Consider the following 20,648-nt stretch of genomic DNA (forward strand, 5'->3'; position numbering starts at 1 on the left):
TCCTTCACTTAAAAGGATATTAGGGACTAACTGTTTATTGTGAAGTTACTTGAGTGGGTATCTCGTCTGTTACTTAGACCTCTTCTTTAGTAGATTTAGTGCACAGTATCTAGTTTCCCTTGTATTTCTCATTTGAAATAAATCATTGTTTTACAGGTGGAATTAAGGATTTGCACCTAGGAACCAACAGTGCAATCATTCCATTAATATCAGTAAACAAATGGCTAGGTCTCACATTAGCTGTTCTTTAGTCTTGTCAATGAGACTGCCAGCAGAGATACATCTGTTCAAAAAAATGTAAGACATTGTGTAGGAATTGCACACTGATGTGACCAATTATGTCAGTGTTAGACAGTGGGCTTTTTTCCACATTTGGCACCATACCACTTTAAACTGATTTAATAAGTCTTTCATGTTTAAAGTTGGGTATCATTTGAAATTACTTAAATTTGTATTTTCTCTTACACTCAAAATTTACCAATCCCACTCTCCTTCCATTGTTTCTATCAAGATTCTTTCAGCTCATCATCTAACTCTGTTTCTTTATTACCGACATTCCTACAGGCTTGTCAAGTATATATTCTTACACAGTTGTTAAAGTTGGCTTCAAGATTTCTCATCTGTTGCATGTTTTTCTAAATTCTGGACATACTAGAGAAAGCTAATCTGATTCTCTTGCCTCTGTTTTAGGAACTTTTTCCTTCTAACCATGTGCCTCTTAATCTCATTTGACAGTTTCTCAAACTTTTAAAATGTTATCTTAAACTACAGACATATGATCTTGTATTCTGTTCCATACATTATTTGGGGGTTTTCTTCTGTTTCATGAATGTCTGCAAATAGCAAGAATTTCAGGTGGTATGCTGTCTACATTCTCTGATACTAAATGGAACCATTCTCATTGATTTGGCTGTATTACATGATTACTCTAACACAGCAACCTGGATTCTGTGGTGGTAGAGTGACCTTGAACTGTCCAGTGTTGCCTGGTGTGATATTTTTCTTTCCCCGACTTTGGTTAATTTCAGGTGTTATATCTAGGGGAGGCTTGGCATTTAGCAACAGTAATATCTTCAGACATGCTGAGTAGCCAATCACATTGAAGAATCCTCATACACAACAAAGCCAGAAGATTTTAACAGAATTTTGAACAACTTTCAGAGGGTAAAGTTAGATTGAACACAGTTAGTGACCACTTTATTAGGAACACCTACTCATTAATGTAAATATCTAATCAGCCAATCATGTGGCAGCAACTCAAAGCATAAAAGTACGCAGATATAATTGAGGTTCAGTTGTTGTTCAGACCAAACATCAAAATGGGGAAGAAAGGTGATCTGAGTGACTTTGACTGTGAAATGTTTCTTGGTGCCAGGCAGGGTGGTTTGATTATCTCAGAAATTGCTGATCTCCTTGGATTTTCGTGGACAAATCTCTGTAGTTTACAGTGAATAGTGAGGGGGAAAATAACATCCTGTAAGCAGTAGTTCTACTTTGTTAATGAGAGGTCAGAGGAGAATGGCCGGACTGGTTCAAGCTGAGAGGAATGTAACAATAACTTGGATTACCACACATTACAACAGTGGTGGGCAGATAAACATTGAGTACACAACATAACCCTGGGAATATAGCCCAGTCTATCACCGGTAGAGGCCTCCCACCATTGAGCACATCTGCAAGGAGGACTGTCTGAGGAAAGTAGCATCCATCATCATGGACCCCCTTCATCTAGACCGTGCTTCTCACTACTGCCATCAGGAAGGAGGTACAGGAGCCTCAAGACCCTCACCGCCAGGTTCAAGAGCAGTTATTACCCCTCAACCATCAGGCTCTTGAACCAGAAAGGATAACTTCTCTCACCGCAACACTGAACTTGATTCCACAACCTATGGACTCACTGTCAAGGACTCTACAACTGATGTTCTCAATATTTATTAATTATTATTATTACTGCTTTGTTTTTACTTTTTTGTATTTGCACAGTCTGTTGTCTTTTGCATATTGGGTATTTGTCCCTTTGGAATTTTTCATTGATTTTATTGTTTCTTTCTATATACCCACAAGAAAGTGAATCTCAGGGTAGTATATGGTTGACATATATGTACTTTGATAACAAATTTACTTTCACTTTGAACACATCGAACCTTGAAGTGGATAGGCTACAGCAGCAGAAAACACGCCAGGTCCACTCCTGTATTTAATAATGTGTCCTCTGAGTGTATATTTCATTTTCTCATATGATCAAGTAAGAGAATTAATTATAGCAATTTGTATTTTACTTCATATGTGGAAATCCCCAGCTTAGTGATTACTGCTAACCTCTAATTTTAATTCTGAATTTTTTTGAAATTCTACTGCTTTACCCAAACATCCCAATAAAACAGTTTAATCTTGACAGCTGAAGTTTTATTCAGTGACAATATAGTGCACTAAGCTATAAACAGATTTTAAAAACTGCCTTAAATAGCTTTTAAAGATTAAAGTTTGACAACTGAACTCTAATGATTTCTTTGGCATAGCAAGGAAATGTTGTAAATGTTAGCATGCACTTCCTGATTTTGGTCTTTTTGTGGTAGTGTGGGGAAAATGTAGGTACTTGCCGCCTAATTTTAATGTAGTTAGAATTGTAGATTGGCGTCCTTTGTTATTACTTGCACTGGTATCCTCACGAACAGTAAGAATAGATAATTGGAGTATTTTAGGAGGTCACAGATTTTAGGGGAAGACTTCAAAATGTCAGGAACTTAATTTAAAAATCAAAATCATAATATTGTTCCTCCAGAGCTGAAGTTAAAGGTAAACCTTAAGAAATGATTTCCAACTAAATAAGCCTCTTTGTCAAAGTTTCAGTGGTACTGAGTATAGCAGTCTGTGATATCCTATGTAGCTCTGCAATTCACCTATTTTCTTGCTCACTAGGTTAGTTTGGATAGGTGAATTATTTTTATTCATGATATATTTCCTGCTGAGTTCCTCAATAGATTCATGAAGATTATAAGACTTTATCTTGGGAAAACTTAATGGCAATTCCATAGTTGTCACTTATGATATATTTTAAAGGCATTGGTTAAAGATTACCAAGAATGAAGTCCAGTGGCAGGTTCTAAAGGAAAGACCATTTAGAGCTGATTATTCCAGTTCTGTGTATCAAATCAGAACAAATTCAACATGAAAATCTGCAGTTGGATGCTTGTACAAATTTATCTCAAACTAATCTCCTCCCTGGTAGTTGATCTTTAGTTGTCTTGCCTGTGAAAGTAACTGCCCATTACGCCACTGGTGTTTAGGGCAGCAATTGAGGTCCTCCATCTACATCTATCCTTGGCCATTCAGATGTAGAAGGGCTGCTGTTTCTGTAACACTTTAGTTTTACCAGTCTGTGTTGTTAGCCCTGAGCTGAACCCCTGATCCTGGTGGACCTCTACCCTTTGACGTGTTTGGCATGAGTGACACTACCAAGAGCCGAGGCATAACAAGACCATGACTCCAGGCAACGTCATTGAGGTATTTAAGCCTCCAAGCCAGGAGACTTGCCTATGAAAGCCTGGTCAGTTTTTCTAAAGAATATTAACATAACTTGGAGGGAGAAATTAAATTAATATTTAGGTGAAAGAACATGTGGTTACGTGCCAGGTGTTCATATGGCACAAAAAAGGGCTAAAGACGGGCAAATAAAGGTAAATGTTCTTTGTATATAGTTCATATACAAGTAATCTCATTTTTTTTCCCAATCAAGGACGACTACAAGAGGGGGAAGAAAGGCCATTCACAATGTCATCAATCGCTGCATATTACACAGGAAAAAATGTGCTCGTCACAGGAGCCACGGGGTTCATGGGCAAAGTACTTGTGGAGAAACTGCTGCGAGCCTGCCCTAAGGTGAATGCCATCTACATTCTGGTGAGGCCGAAGGCTGGGCAGTCAATGCAGGAAAGAGTCATGGATATGATGAAGTGCAAGGTATGGTGTTGCAAAAAAAAAGACTCCCAGAAAAGCAACTAGATATTAGTATTTTAGAGTTTGTACTGTTTCTTGATTTCATATGCCATATTACTCTGACTGCCACCACAAATGTACTAATAGTGTGGATAATAGTGTGGTAATGGTCATTATCACTGCAGTATTTTGTTCCTTTTAAATATGAAAACTGTTGCCTTTCTGATTTTTCTATATGATCAGCACTTTGGAAGCAGAGTGTTAAAGCTGACTTTCAAGAGACCGGGGTGTCCAAAAACTCCCAAAGGCATCACACCATGGCTGTGAGTTGATGAACATGTGAGGAGAATAAAAAAAGGATTTGTACAAGTCCTTTTTTCTGAACTGTGTATAGGTTTGACAAATGCAATCTTGAGCACAACGTGGCCATCACTTGCTGGTGCCCCTCTCCATGTGACATTGGATGAGGAATGATTGATGGTCCTGGGCTGCCAGGGTGAAAGGGTTTGCTTCCATGGAGTATCTCTAAAAGCATCTGAGAAAATGTTGGGACTCAGTAGATGTTTCTTAGTGCCTCTAGGATACTTCTGATTTATAGTATTTGTAATTTTTCCACTCCAGAAGGCATTAGTTTTATTCCATGGAGATGATACCGCAGGCACTAGAATCTGCAGCAAAAAATAAACTGCTGGAAGAACTCAGTCATTATTCCATTTATTGCCGAAAAGAGCAATGAATTATTACCAAATTTCTCTGATATCTATTTGCATACCAAAATAAATAGTATTTAGCCATAAAATGCCTATAAGAGTTGCTGATAGGCTGAAGTGTTTACTAGGCAGATGAGGGAATTTCTTTCCTGTTCATGAGTTTTCATTCACTGATTCAGACCTTGGGCCCTTTCCTAAGCAACCTTGGGGAAATGGAGGAAAATTGTCATGAAGGTTGAAAAGAGGAGGAAAGCATTATCGGGTGAAGCCAGTGAGTTTTAAAACCTGACGGGTATGGGAAGACTTTGGCTGTGAGTTTTCTCTGACGCTACACTGCTCTCCTCTGTATCTTTGTTAGATCTATGCTGAAAGTGCTGCCCTTATATGTAAATAACGTTTTTGCCATCCCCTGCTCTAACTATCTGACCACATTACAAATTTGAGTGGCAGGAAGCAATTCAAGGCCGATGAGTCCTGCAACTATGAGAAAAATAAATTGGAGAAAGATGTAGTTTGATTTTAGCCCAATGTCATTATAGGATGTGTAGGATGGGGAATTTGCAATTTAATAGGAAAATAAAGGCATAAAGTTCAGAAGTTATAAAACAAAGACTAGAGTAGACAATAACTTGTTTGTCAGCAATATTTTTCTTTTATCTTGATCAGGAATGTGAGAAATTTTTATGAGCCTGTCCAAGTACAGGGAGGGTATTGAAGGCTCATTTGGAATAAAAATATCAAGGGATAGTTGGTATCTGGAGTGAGCTGCCAGAGGAGGAGGTGGTGGCAGGAACAGTAAGAATATTTTGAGGCATTTTGGCAGCTACTTGAATGAGCAGGGCATAGAGGCATATGAAATTAATGCAGGCACATGGAATTAGTTTGGATGGGCATACTCATTGGGCCAAAGGGCCTGTTGCCTTGTTTTATAACTTAGACTTTTATTGCCTGAGATGTATAAAGTTTTCACGTATTTAAAAATATTTTCAAGTAAAGTACTATCGTAAGATTCAATCAGCCACAATATGACACCCTCTGCTCGCTTCTGGATACTTGTACATATTCAGAACATTTCACAATCTGTTTATTGTAATCCTTTCCATGGTTGTCATTCTGATCTGAAAATTATTAATTTCTCTCAAAGAGAAAGGATGAGAAATGTGAAGGATGAATCCTGATTAAACTTAAGGCTAAGCACTGCAGGACAAAATTTAATTCTTAAACAGAATTTTAGAATATGGTGATCAGGGCAAAATATTTATTCTGGATCCCACTGATGCTCCTGTTGAAAGTGCAAGTTTCATTGGTTTTCCAGTCTGCATAATTAGTTTTATTCCCATTCTCTCCCTCTCCCCTCCTCAAGTTCCAACTCAAGATTTGTATATTGCTGACTATAATATCTGCCAGGGGGCAACAGATTCAAACAGCTTTGAACCATTTGTTTCTACATTTTATAACAGCTTATTAATGTTATGTATATTGTTATTTTTCTAGTGTAGAGTATTCCTAGGTTTAGTTGCTCAGGTCATGAAATATTGAACCTTTGCAGTTCCAGATCATAGTTGGTACGTAAACAGGCAGCTCAACTTAGCCAGTTTCTGGTGCAAAACAGTAAATGTAATTGCCTATGATACTTTGCGCATGCATTGGGCACCAAGGTTTTCATAGCATTCTTATCTTTGCTTAAAGAGTGGTTAAAAGTGTGGCTTAAAGAGCGACTTCCTGATCAGATGTTGGAAATGCTAAGGAAATGGTTAGGTTCAGTGGAAAGACCGTTAACGTTTCAGATCAGGGACACATCTACCTTGTCATTTGTGAATTTCCAAGTTGAGTATGTTTAATCACAAAGAAACCCTGCCTTCTCTGAATCATCTGATTTTAAGTGAATGAACCTTATTTGGAATTGGTGGCAGTGGGGGGGGGGGGGGGGGGGCGTGTGAAGGAATATATAAAGCAATCACTAGTTATATTTGATAAACCATTCAGTTACGTGCAATTATTTAATTGTTTTGGAGTTGAACAAGTATCTTTCGGCTTTCTGAAGGCATATGAGGGGTTCTATTCCCCTTTCTCTGTTTGCACATTATTTCTCCTCAAATGTTAACTATTTCTGTTTGAAAACTATATTGACCATATTTGTGCCACAATTTCAAGCAGTGAATTTGCATCATAAGCACTCTGTGTACTCAGATCTTCCTTGCAACCCTTGTATTTTCTTGCTCATCACTTTAAATCTGTATTTTATTATCTGTATTCTATCTTTTCTCCAGCTTTTCTCTTTCAATTGTTTTCAACCTTCCTTGCTCTACACAGCACCTGATTTCTCCAATCTAATTGTTCGCTAAAACCCCTGGTAACACTGTTCCATAACCACACAATTACATTGTTGTGCCCAAATGGAATTTATTATAATTTCAACTTGATTTTCCTGGTTTTGTACCAGATACAGCTTTATGAATGCTAGAATTCTTTTTGCATTATTAATCACATTGTTATCAGGTTCTATTACTACTTGGTCCTCCCTCAAAGGCATTTTTTTGTGCTTTCTGCTGAAGGTAGCTTAGTTAATTAAACTAATTTGCATTTCTGGTCCTTACAAATATATTCGTTAATATGTTTACATTTGTCAGTTATTTTTTAAGTCTAAAGTCTTTGTTTAAATGATAAATATGGAAAGGGTGTTATAGATGTCAGTTCAGAGTTCTATGAGTATGTTTCCTTCACAAATGTAAATGAGTTCTTTCCTTTTAGAATTTCCTTCTAGGTAATTGAAATGAGTGTAGACACTCAAGTTACAAAATCTGTAGGATATGTTGACTTGGGGCTAATTGTGATGATTAAAATATGATTATGTCAAAATTCTACATGCTTGTTTTGTCGTGGTTACTTGAAATGACCAGGAGACGCAGACAATTCTTCGAGAAGTTTAAACCTTTATTTGCAAACAAAGGTTGAGGCAATCAATGAACTTGTCACTGAAAGCCCACCGAGCTCCGCTGTACACCATTCTTTATAGTAATTTCTTATCTCAGTTACATTTCGGTTTTTTTCAGCATACCCAATCAATTTTTAGTTGCATATCATCTATACATTAACTAAACAAACGCTCTTGCCTCGCTCTCGGTGCGCCACTAGTATTTCTTTCCAGTTCGCATCTTGGGCCTCATTTCTGGCCACGGTTGTTTCTCAGTCAGCCTCCCTTAACCTCCCTCACATTACATTTCCTGTTCATATCATCCTGTCTGCCACCGTTATCTCTTCATAAGCCATTCTATGGTATAATATATGGGGTATATTTCAGCTAATTAGTGCTGCTAATGCTAAACAGATGTTCTTTAACTGCCATGGTATGTAGCTAAGAGAATACAAGGTATCTAGTAAAACAATACATAGCAAAATGTGTCTAGTAAAATAATACATAGTAATATTCAGTACATAGGAGTGATTACATAGTATAGTAAATAGCTAGTACATAGTGATTATATTCCAGGTATATATAGTGATTATGTCAGGTATATTTCTCAATAGTTTTCTCTTACTTTGATAATGATATTGCCCTGAAAATTGACAATTTCATTACAAAGCATTCAATGGTTTCATCGAGGCAAACCAGTCATTATGCTGTACCTTGATTTCAGGGGATCTGAAACAGTTCTTCTGAAGAGGAGAAAGTTGTTTCAGAGGGGGAAGTGCCAGAATCAAATTAAGTGCAATTAAAATGAAATTATCCTGTTCAGGGCAATTAGTCAATCATCCCAACCTCTGGACATTGCAGGAGTTCATCAGGGTAGTATCCTAGGCTTAACCATCAGCACCATCAATAACCTTCCTTCCATCACAAGGTCAGAAGAGGCAATGTTTCCAAATGATTACACAATGTGCAATTTCATTTGCAGACAAGGCAGTCCATTCCTGCCTACAGCAAGATCTGAACAGTGGCCATGCATAGGCTGTTTATGTAGTAAACAGCTTTCACAAAATATTACAGAAGTGCCAGCAGACAATATTCATCTCCACAAGTATCTAACCACCACCATTGATATTCATTGGCATATCATTACCAAATTCCCCACTGACAATGTCCTGGAGGACAGCAATGACTTGAAACTGAAAAGTACCAACCACAAAGCAATGGCTATAAGATTAATTAAGAACTGGGTATCCTGTGCAAAGTTATTCGTACACCCCAGCTACTACAAAGTACATATCAAGGATGCCTGGATGTGTGTAATTCCAACAATACTGAATACCACCAAACTACTGACACAATCTAGGAGAAAGGAGTCTGCTTTTTAAGTCCCCTATACTTAATTCAAAAACTTGTATTACTTGGTCCACCAGCACCACCATGGCTGCACAAAATTCACTGTAGTTACTAAATAGATCAGTTGTTTTCAACGTGGGCCATATGCCCCCTATGCATTGGGTGGGACTGTCTGCAACAAAGTCAGTCAGTGAGTATGCAGCAGGAGGCTGGTTCTGTTTGCTTCCAAAACTCTCAAAATGTGATTTGAAGGCTACCATATCTGTAGTGAGGTTATTTGCCAGAAACTGCTAAACTGCAAAGAGGCAAGAACGTATGAAGTCTACCACTGCATCACCATCTACCACTGCAAACTCCATTTAATCCCTGATACTTGTATATTGAAAAGAAGTTCAATTTGCTTTTGATAGTATTGTAGCATTTCTAAATGATAAGTAGCTTGGAGAACAAATTGTTGCTGCTAAGTCTGACATTTTACCCGTCAGATGTATTTGAGGAACTGAATTTATTAAGCAGTTGCAAGGAAAAAAAGAATTACAATCTCGTCTTGCAAAGAGGCCATTGGCACTTCCCTTGGAAAACTCAAAACTTTTCTGCAGCAGTATTGAACGTTGCGAGTTTATTCAGCTTCACTAGCCACTTGCAGGAATAGAATTGCAAGATAATCTGATTGTATATCTTTGATCATTTGAAACAACTGCAGACTGGTTTGGAATTTTGGTTCCGAGACCTGCTGCAGATGTCCGGATTGGGTGGTGGATCCATTTGGGGGTGAATGTTAGTAGTGTTGTCATGACATTGCAAGAATGTCTTATTGAGCTGCAGAGAGATGTAACAGATCAAGCAAACTTTCTTAATAACTAGTGATATTCAAAATAAGTTTCTGCAGCTCTAGGAGAAAGCAAAGTTGTTTTTAACTGGAATTTGCACCCTTTATTTAGTTGAATGTGGTTTTAGTCAAGCTCTTCACCAGCTATCAAAAGCTTGTAACCGTCCTGATGTTGCAAAAAGAGGCTATCTTCGATAATCTTTAACCAAATTGCAACCAGATATTCAAAAACTAGTTTGCATCAGTCACAAAGATCTCACTAAATACCCCAAGTAACCATATTAATCGCATTTTCGTTGCTGGTCAGAAAAATACAATATGTTATAAAAGTTTAAATATGTTATAAATGTTTGAAGTAGTTTTATTTTTCATATACACTTTTCATAACAATACCTATAATCTGTTAAAACATAAATATTGATTGTATGTTAGAATAATTAGTACAATCGATCAAAAAAAATTCTTTAGCAACTAATGGAGACTATGGAGAGTGGGGGCCACAGAGGTAAATGGAAGTCTCAAGTGGACTATGAGCAGAAAAGTTTGAGAATCACTGCAACAGATTACTCGGGCAATATCTCCTAAAGTCACAATATTTGCCAACAAAAAGTGCAAGGGGAAGTGCAGCCTTGGGATTTTCCCTTCAAAATTGCATTCCATGTTGATTTGGAAATTGTTTCCTTCATTGTTCTTGGGTCTAAATCCTGAACTCATCTAATATTGTGGAAGTAGCTTCATTCGACGAATAGCACTAATCCAAGAAGATGGCTCACGGCTACTATTTTGTGGGCAATTAAAAGTGGACAATAAATATTGATCTTGTATTATTGATGCCTATCTCCCATTAAATAAAACCCATTATTCTAATCCATCATTCTCTCCACCATTTCTGTTAATATAATGTGCTATCCATGAAAGGTGGTCCTTCAATGACTTTAACAATTTTTTTTTATATTGTCTGTTTTTTAAAAACTTTCCAACCATAGCCATTCCTTTCCTGAGAGTTTTGACTTGGGTTATAATTCTGCTACCATTTTAAGAGAATCACAGCCTTGTGGTTTGGAGGTTTGTGTGCTTCAGTGACCTATCTCCACCTACCTGCCTTTTTCCAATAACCCTTAATTCCCCTACTATGCAAAAATCTATCCAACCTTGTCTTAAATGGTTACCGAGGTAGCCTCCACTGCGTCGTTGGCAGAGAGTTCCACAGATTCACCACTCTCTGGTGAATCCTAATCTCCGTCCTAAATACACTCCCCCAAATCTTGAGGCTATGTCCCCTAGTTCTAGTCTCATCTACCAGTGGAAACAACTTACCTGCCTCTATCTTATCTATCCTTTTCATAATTTATATGTTGCTATAAGATCTCCTCTCATTCTTCTGAATTCCAGCGAGTACAATCCCAGGCAACTCAATCTTTCCTCATAGTCTAACCCCATCATCTCTGGAATCAACCTGGTGAATCTCCTCTGCATTGCCTCCAGGACCAGTAGGTAATGGGCAGTAAGTAAGTAAGTTAATCATACCAGAGTGACAGTGCAAAGTCTGCTATTTGCATTACCATCCCTCAAACTATTCAACTCAGCAAAAACAGTTACCTACATTACCACTTAAACATTTGAAACTGTATTTAACAGTGGAGCCATCAGAGCAATAAGAACACACTTGAAATTTTATATTGTCTTTTGTAATTTAAGAATGACCAGATTGTTTTTATGGCCACTGTTTGTTGGAACCATAAAAGTGAGGTAGTGGAGCCAGAAGTTACTGGATTAGTAAATAAGAGACATGAGTTCAAATCCCACTCTTGTAGGTTGTGAATTTCATTTCTGTGTAAAACATGAATCCCCTCATGAATCACTCCTCTTGGAGAAAGGTTAGAAACTAGAAACTTTAAAAAAAAAATGGCATGAGGCTACTACATTCCTTTGACATGCCCTTTATGCTATCAGATCTTGCTGGATAGTTGTCCCAAATGTAGTTAGTTTCTTATTTAATGGAACAGTGCTTTTTCTTTCAAAACATTTAAAGTATCATTCTTCAATAAGCTGATGGGAAAAATACAGAAACTTGGCAGACTTGCTCTGATTCTACTTGATTTGGTTCTTAAAACATAGCCTGAGAGTTCAAATCAGGGAATAAAGACGTAAATCTCTATTCTGTTACGTAGAAGAGCGTGTTGAAGCACATTATTCCTTCTGATAACTGTCAGTACAGATACATTCTAATAGAAACTAGATAAGTCTTTACGCAATGGCAGGTATCCAAGGCTCACTTCTGGGCGTGTGCATTTTATTGGCGTCTGCAGGAATTTGGCTCTGGTTTCCCAAGAAATGATCCAGTAATCTGTTGTCACAGTACCTAATATTCAGACACAGTGAACAACAGTTGCTTCTTGAATATTCAAAATCAAGCCAGGTTTGTTATTAATCAAACAAAGAATCTTTGTCATGGGATCGTTATTGTAACAAGAATATATCTAAGTACTAAATTCATGCAAATTGAGTCGGATTTGGATGGGGAAAGGTCCTAGAGCAGCATAATTTAATGGACTCGTCCATGATCCAGGTGGCCATGCTTTCACATTTGAGACTGTGGTGAACACCTCAGTGTTTCATGACTTGTTTTCTAGTTTCAAGATTTGCTTTTTGATGTGTTGAGAGTATTTACGGCTGACGATGCATTCTACATCCTTTGCACAGAGAATAGTATCTGAGGAACTTCAGAGCTGGTGTTTGCTGTGGTCAAATTGAATTAAATCACATGAAGAAACATGGTTACTGATTCCTCATGTCAATGCAGTTCTGATGGTGAACATCAGTTAGGTCTGGATGTTCAGGGAAAGAAAAGTGATACTTGGTAAAAAGCGGCTGCAATTTGTTGTGCAGAGTTAAATAAGGAATGGAAATGAGGAAAAGATCAGTGGTAAATTAAGATTTTATCAGGGCCCTGAGAACACACCAAATTGGAGTCCCTATAAAGCCCACCGTGGGCAGGCAATTAAAGGGCCATTGCATTTTACCTGATGCTTGAGTAATGTAGCCTTGAGTGAAACTGTCTCATGTAATTATGAAATTATTTTAAAAACAGTAAGGAAAAAATGTAAGACCTTTGTTTCTGTAAACTGGTAATATTTTTGAAATCATCTCAGTTGTTATTACAATCAAAGGTAATATCTGAACAGAATACTTCAAGTATTTCAGGGGGAAACATTTATGTCCTCCCTGCCCCCAAATACTTGATGTTCACATTTCACTCGAGGGCCAATATATATGCCTGTGCCCTATTCCAACAAATCTGGAAAGGAGGATACAATAGGGATGGTAATCCACTGTATCTTGCAGCCTATTATGCTTCCACCAGCTCTCTAAAATAGATCTTTGAGATAGTAAATGGTGCCAAAGAGAGACTTATCTCTACCTATGCAATTGTTATACACCCATAGATCCTTACTCATCAGTACTGTACCCCACTCTGTAGTGGTAGGTCTCTGTCTATCAGTGTTAATACAGTGATAGACGTGTAGTTCTATATCTGGATTCTTATTCTTGATCCTGACCAGCATTGGATGGATTCCAGTGAACTGGGAAGGCAGTGAACTGCTTCTACTCACCTTGGAGCTTTTAACACAGCATTATGCATAGAGAACAACACACACAAAATGCTGGTGGAACACAGCAGGCCAGGCAGCATCTATAAGGAGAAGCACTGTCAACGTTTCGGGCCGAGACCGTTCGTCAGGACTAACATAGAGAATTGTGCATAGAGAATTTATCAGCAGATGTTATTTTAATTTGGGTTTGTTCAAGATATTCCCAGCCACAACACCTTTTGGTTTCTTTGGGAAGTTGGTGCCCACAGTTGAATTAAAATAGTCAATTAATTTTTGGATTAGACATGGAAGTCTACCGGAAAGGACTGGAGAAAGACACTGACTGCAGATGCTGGAATATGGAGCAACAAGCAATCTGCTGGAGGAGCTCAGCGGGTCAAATAAATTTATGGGCAGAAAGGAGTTGTTGTTTTGCATTGAATTCTTGTATCATTACTGACTCCTTTCCTCAACAGTTGCTGCTTGACCAGTAAAGTTCCTCCGGCATATTGTTACTTAATAAATAGGACAGTTATAAGGCCATATACAGGAGCTCCTTGGACATTTCTCCAAGTTCCCTAAGCCTGGGTCTTGTCAGCTGATGTATTTATTAATCCTGTTCAGAAATAAGAAATCATGTGAACTGAAAATTCTTAGCATCTGAATAAGAATTTTGAAATGGGATTACATGGGTGGTCCTGGTCTGCTTTGTGTAATTGTGAGATGTTTCCACACAAGATTCAGACTTTTTTGGGGAAATGGAACAAACCTTCTGCACTTTGAGCAAGTGGCTTTTCTTTAGCTTTGGCAAAAGAAAATAAGGCAAGACTAAATAGACAGCAGACAGAATTATGGAAGGAGGGATGATTAGGACTGTAATTTTGGGTGGTTAATGATGCCCATCAAAGCAGTTCACATTTACCTGTTTTTGACCCATATCTTTCTAAACTTACCCATGTACCTGTCCAAGTATCTTTAAATGTTATTGAACTTGCCTCAACCACTTTCTCTGGTAGCTCTTTCCATTTATGTTCCGCCTTCTAAGAGGGGGAGAAGGCAGCCCCTGAATTCCAATTAAATCATTTCCATTTCACCTTAAACCTATCCTCTCTAGTTCTTGATTCCCAATCTGGAGGGGGGGGGGAGGGAAGAACTGTGTGTATTCACCCTATCTATCCCCTTGTAATTTTCTGCATCTGTATAGATTCACCCCTATGCTCCAAGGAATAAATCCTAGCCAGTCTTATTGTTGAAGGTCTGAGGGGTTAGTCTTTCATAACAGAAATTTGGAAAAATTGATGGCATTGTGTGTCTGAGAGGTAAGTTAGAGTTCAGACAGATGAATATCCTGAGGTAAATGGTGGTGGGTAGTAATTGGAGGACATGATGGAATACCCTGGCAGAGGATTGGGTCTGTCTATTCTTCATTGCTTGCTTTCTTTCATCATCTCCTTCGTTTCCCACTTTGCCCACTCTCTCCTCCATTCTCACACACATCCTTCTCCCTAAATCTTCTCTTTCATTTTCCTCCTTTCTCCTTTTTTTCATTTTAACTTGTACTAAGATAGACATTCCTTGACCAATGTGGGTCTTCCCTCCTGGGTAAGACTTGCTTTGATGCTTATTGGTCTGTATTGATCAAAGATCTTGTAACATCCGAGTGTGTGTGCCTTGTGGTAGCATGACGTGCATTGTTCAGTATTTCACTATTGCTGCTTAATAATCAGTGTTCATTGAACAGCCAGAACAAGAACTTGAAGGAACTGCTGAAGAGAATCAGGCTTTAGATATATTCAATTGCATGGTGTATAAAGATGTGTTGTGGAAGAGGATTATTATGTTTATGTCTGCATCTCTATTACCTGACACCATTGATGTGAACCTTGTTTCTGTGATGAGGAATTTTTGTCTTTGAAGGATGAATGGGTGTGTTGGCTTGTTTAGCCTCATCCATTGCCAGTAACTGGTCTCAAATTCTGGATTAGTTTCTCCTGCAAGAAAAGATGATGTCAGTAACGTTGTTTAGAAAACATACAAGTTACAATTGCATACGTGAGGTCATCAAGCCTTTTCCATGTGTTGGCACTTACTAGCTCTGAAACCTTTTCCTTATATGATTAATTTTCTCCCTTTTAAGGAGGATTATCTCCCCTTTTGCTGACTTAAGGGATTTGCAAGGCAGCATTTCAAAATCTTGGTGCTATTGTTGTCCTTGGCAGCCATTGCTTTGTTCCTCACCATCTGCAGCCAGGGTTCGCCTCCCTTATGACTGTGCATTTCCATGAGATGAAGTCAGTTTTTTTCTCCCCCATTCTTTTTATTGTCACATTCTCACACAGATGTACAATTGAATGATGGTGTCACAGGGAGCACAGAGCAAAGTGTGATGAAGCTCCAACAACAGTTTTGTGTGCTGACAGGAATCTAGTATTCAATAGAGATCGTAGACCAAGTTCCTTTGAACCGTGGAAGATGGGAGTGATTGAATTTCCTGGCCAGTACTTCTGAAATTATTCTGCTTTTTGCCATTTTCACAAGCTAAACACAGGAAGTGAATGATTACTCATTGTTGACTGATTTTTGCCAGAGGCTACCTTTTGCTTTCTGTAGTGGTATATTTTAATTACCTTTGCACAGAATCACTTGGTGTAATTAAAGAATGCAATTCAGCAAAGACATGATTAATTGATTCCGCAAGGATGTGAGTACTGGGGGAGCTGTAGCAGAGAGTGTCATCTCATGAAACAGGAGGGCTAATCCACTCGTGCTGTCCAAATTGCAGCCTGCTCAGAATGGCTCAATTGTGCCTCTTAGCAATGTCAACCCAATTTTCAATTTGTAATTTATATTGGTGCATACTTCAAAAGGGACCTATTGTTTTTCAATAAAGCCATATTTTTGTGTTAACTGACTCAATTGTAATTTAATTGATTAGGCATTGAAGATTTTAAGACTGAAATGATACAATGAAATTCCATTTAAACATAGAAAAACCTACAGAAGAGAAAATACTAGATTTGATATTTCTTGGGATAATATTCTAAATTATTGAACTTTGATCTTTAATAGCTTCCTTTAACATGTTCAGTGACAATGCTTTGCTTTCCCTTATATTTACTGATTTTATTATCTTTCTACTTTTACTCCTCAAGGTTGCTGGCCTATAACCTAATCATCTGTGTGTATTCCTTTAATCATGCTTTGAGGCACAGTAGATGATTATAGTGTGCATTGTCACAGCTTTTAACTTGCATTCCTTGCCTCCTTTTGGGCAGTAAAACCTTTTCCTCCCCATTTCCATTCGCGATTTGTGCTCTTACTCAGCTGATCTTAAGAATTTGCATTGTCAGATTCTTGCTGCAGATTGGGTGTCTTAGCATCTAGCATTTGTTTGATGACTCTTTCCTTGACTTTAATTGTAATTTCATGATATCAATGACAATAATAGCTTAAGACTAATTAATGCCCATTGCTCTTCTGGGAATTTGACATTTATTCTAGCACTAGATGACGTCAGTTTGATCTCTTCTGGACCATAATACATAGTTGTATTCAGTTCCTGTGAAGCTGTATGTTCTGTCTTTATTTGTTATATTTTACTGTTACAGTTTTTCATCCCCATAATTCCATATTTTGCCTATGGAAGCTTATCAGTTAATGGTAGGAAATGTTAACACAGAATGGCTAAGTGGTATAGGCAGAAAATGTAACTGGGTGTATGATTTTTGAATATCATTACAGCACCTTTTTATTTCCAGGTGAAATAAGTTGTGATTTCATATAGGCATTTAAATTAATATTACAAGTATAAGGGACAGGCATAAGCTGGTGTTTTTCTCCTGATACAGTTTAGAAAGTCTGGTTTGGTATTTGAATAACTTTGTTCTTTGTTATTTGGGGGAAATGAGTGTTATTAATGTACGTTTGTAGTTTGCAGTTATTTTCCCATGCTAAACTGTACATGAGAAGTTGCCAGCAGTTTTGTGCTGAAGCTAATCTATAGTGTCGTTTGGGAGACAGTCACAAGATTTTGACTTGGAAAAGATGAAAGCACACTGATACAAGTGGGTGTTGGCATCTATTGCACTTCTTTCTCTAAGGAATACAAGTTGCTTGTTTGTGGGAAATTTTGGAGCCTCCATAAGTTTGTGTCCTGGTTGGTGCTGGGGTGTTTGGTGGTTTTGCAGATGCAATCATCACCAGGCACCTGGATTGTTCATGCAGTGGTTGAAAAGCAATGAGTTGATGGGGAAAAGTATCATTTACTAAAGATATGAGCTTCTAAACTAGTCTTGCAGCCACAGTGTTAACATAGCTGGTCCAATTGAGTGTCTGGTCAGTGGTGTTGGGAGATTCTGCTCAAAATGCCATTGAATGCCGAGGGTTGTGGTTAGGCATTCACAGTTGGAAATGGTTATTGTCAATCGTGTGAATATTGTTAGCCCGTGCTTGGCTGTTGCTAAGGTCTTGTTGCATGCAACCATGAACTGCTTCATTTACAGAGGAGCTGTAAAAAGAATTGAATATTGTGCAGAAGTTTGAAAATATTCTTTTTTTTTTTACCTTGATGCTACAAGGAAAGTCATTGATGAAGCAACTAAATATGGTTGGGGTAGAGGGAACTACCCTGAAGAACTTCAGAAGTGATGTCTTCAGGCTGGTGTTAGTAGCCTCCTGAGTTTTGGCTCGAGTCTGGAGTGTTTTGCCCTTTATGCCCATTGGCATCAATTTTACCAGGTTCTTTGCAAACTTCAGTTAAACTGCAGCTCTTTGACTTGTGTTTAGACTCAAGACTGTGATGAGCTGTGTAACTAAATGGTCATGGCAATCAAAACTGTACATTTGTAGTGCTGACATTACAAGCGTCAGAAAACATTCCCTCAATCACAAGGTCAAAAATGCAAAGATCGCTGTTAAAGTGATATAATGTTACTTGATCAGTTTTAATGTGGTCAGAGTACTGAGTGATCAAAGCACTGGCAGCATTTTGAAATTGAGTTGGCAACAATGAGATAACAATAAACAGCCCAACATCCCCTACACCACCAACCATTTGCCCTGTTCAAGCCCCAGGACTTGAGCATGTTGAAGACTAGAGTCCTAGGCAATATCTGCATCAGATTTATTTCAATCAACCATTTCTCATGCCTCCCACCATCCACCTTCCAGTTTTACTGGGATCTGCAGTCCCCTAGCAGTAAAACAGCCTTATACAGGCTGACAAAATAGCTGATCTCTAGACTAGGCTATCCCTCCATTCATGGAAGAGGACACTGGGTTGGTAATTGGCCAGAGAACTAATAAACAGAAGCTGATGAAATCTGCTCTCATGACTATCATCAGTTGTCATTCTAGTTGAAGGTTTAAAAAAAGATTCTGCCTAAGGGCTAATATTCTAGAACTGTTCGCAGAATCTCAAACTGAGACGTTGGTGATTCATCCCCCATTCCTGTCCTTCCCACGGATGCTGCTCAACCTGAGTTGCTCCAGCAGTTTTTTCGCTGCTGGAATATTGAGGTCAACCGATTTACAGCAATAGCATTGACCATTTTAAAATGGCCTGTTGTGACCCCAGCCCCCTCCTTTGTGAGATTCGCAAGAGCCCTAGTCAAGGGGGGGGGGGGGTCAAATGACCCAAGAGAGAGAGGGAGACGTGCTGAAGACCACGTTCCCCTGGGAAGCAGAATAAAGCAACTATTTGATTATTGTCTCATGAAGACCACGTGTAAAGCCCTCGGGCAAAGTGGGCTGGTTGAGAGAGATTGACACCGGCGGTCCTGTGAGGAAGTATAAAGGAGGGTCTGGGGGGGGGGGGGAAGGACCCCTTCAGACGCACCAGAAGATACGCGAGAATTCCTGCGACAGCGTTTGGAGAGCGACAGCCGGTGGTGGGGTTCGTGTGCGTCTTTTCCTTGCCTGGGATTGGCGACCTCACCACGGAAGAACGGCCTAACTACAGGGGAAGCCACAGATGAGAGTCCATTCCCCAACAAGACTTCCGACTACCTCCTACAGGTTGGAAAACCTGTCGGGTAAATGTTTCATTCTCTCTCTCTTTCTAACAAAAGTGCACCAACGCGACACCACGACAACGGCAGCTGGTGGAACTGCAGTGACCGCAAAGACTTTTAGATATCCAGTAAACAATATATATCTACATTACCCCTAGACAACGATAGAGCTTATTTCTGATTGATTATTACTATACCTGTGCTTTAGATTGAGTTGTGACGACGTACATGATCTGAATGTTTTGTATTAACCATGCGTTTGGGCCCCTTTATAAATAAAAACGTTTGAAAATAGTAGTATCAGGCTTCAGCAGACCCATCTATCTTTGCTGATAAGTCACCCGGTTACTGGGGAACGTAACAGGCCATAATCAATAAATAGCTTCTGATGCAAGTTCTTTCATGTCCCTAATTTACAATTTTCATTGAATAAAATGCTGTTTTTCTATTAGCAGCATATAATGGGACTTGGTGTTTAAGATTTAATAAACATTGTTATCTTTACGTAGAATGACTTGTGACAAGAATGGAGGAGATGGGATTGTGTTCAGAAGTGAGTGATCTCCACTTCCAAACTTCATGAGGGCAATTTTCTATTATAACATTGACAAGAAATGGAATTTTGTATATTAATCGCTCTATCCAATTTTCTTTACAGTCAGGGAAATCTGAATTCTAGAACCAAATATGTAGAGCATTGGGTTATCCTTTTACCAGTTTACCAACTGATTATGAGAGTTAAGATATAGATAGATAGATAGATACTTTATTCATCCCCATGGGGAAATTCAACTTTTTTTCCAATGTCCCATACACTTGCTGTAGCAAAACTAATTACATACAATACTTAACTCAGTAAAAAAATATGATATGCATCTAAATCACCGTCTCAAAAAGCATTAATAGCTTTTAAAAAGTTCTTAAGTCCTGGAGGTAGAATTGTAAAGCCTAATGGCATTGGGGAGTATTGACCTCTTCATCCTGTCTGAGGAGCATTGCATCGATAGTAACCTGTCACTGAAACTGCTTCTCTATATATAGCATGCTCAGTACATTACTCAACTTTTTGTGAAAAGACTTTGGTTTCTGAAGTGTCAAGATGATAAAGACATTTATTTTGGACACAGAAGGGTTATTTAGCAAAGAGAATTGAAGAACTAAACTGATATTCTGGCCATTTTCACTAGCAAGACGCTGAATTGTGCTTTCAGTCGGAATGTTCCTATTTCTAATCTACATTGCTAAGTGAGTTAACCAAATCCTGGGTGGCAGTGGGATGCTGGAATTGTCATTAATACCTGCAGG

At 38.5% G+C, this 20,648-nt stretch overlaps 1 protein-coding gene across 5 annotated transcripts in view; it reads left to right on the plus strand.

Moving 5' to 3' along the window:
* The window catches only part of LOC140734848 (fatty acyl-CoA reductase 1), a 157,108-nt gene that overhangs the window by 57,541 nt on the left and 78,919 nt on the right, over positions 1 to 20,648 (plus strand). For 4 of the 5 annotated variants that reach the window (XM_073059435.1, XM_073059436.1, XM_073059434.1 and 1 more), the window contains one exon: positions 3,737 to 3,960. The exons of the other annotated variant lie outside the window; for it this stretch is intronic. In XM_073059435.1, the coding sequence (XP_072915536.1) occupies positions 3,772 to 3,960 (189 nt within the window). In that variant the 5' untranslated portion in view covers positions 3,737 to 3,771. The remainder of the gene's footprint in view (positions 1 to 3,736; positions 3,961 to 20,648) is intronic. 5 annotated transcript variants of the gene reach the window in all.

This window comes from Hemitrygon akajei, chromosome 10, assembly GCF_048418815.1.
Source record: "Hemitrygon akajei chromosome 10, sHemAka1.3, whole genome shotgun sequence".
Taxonomy (NCBI): Eukaryota; Metazoa; Chordata; class Chondrichthyes; order Myliobatiformes; family Dasyatidae; genus Hemitrygon; species Hemitrygon akajei.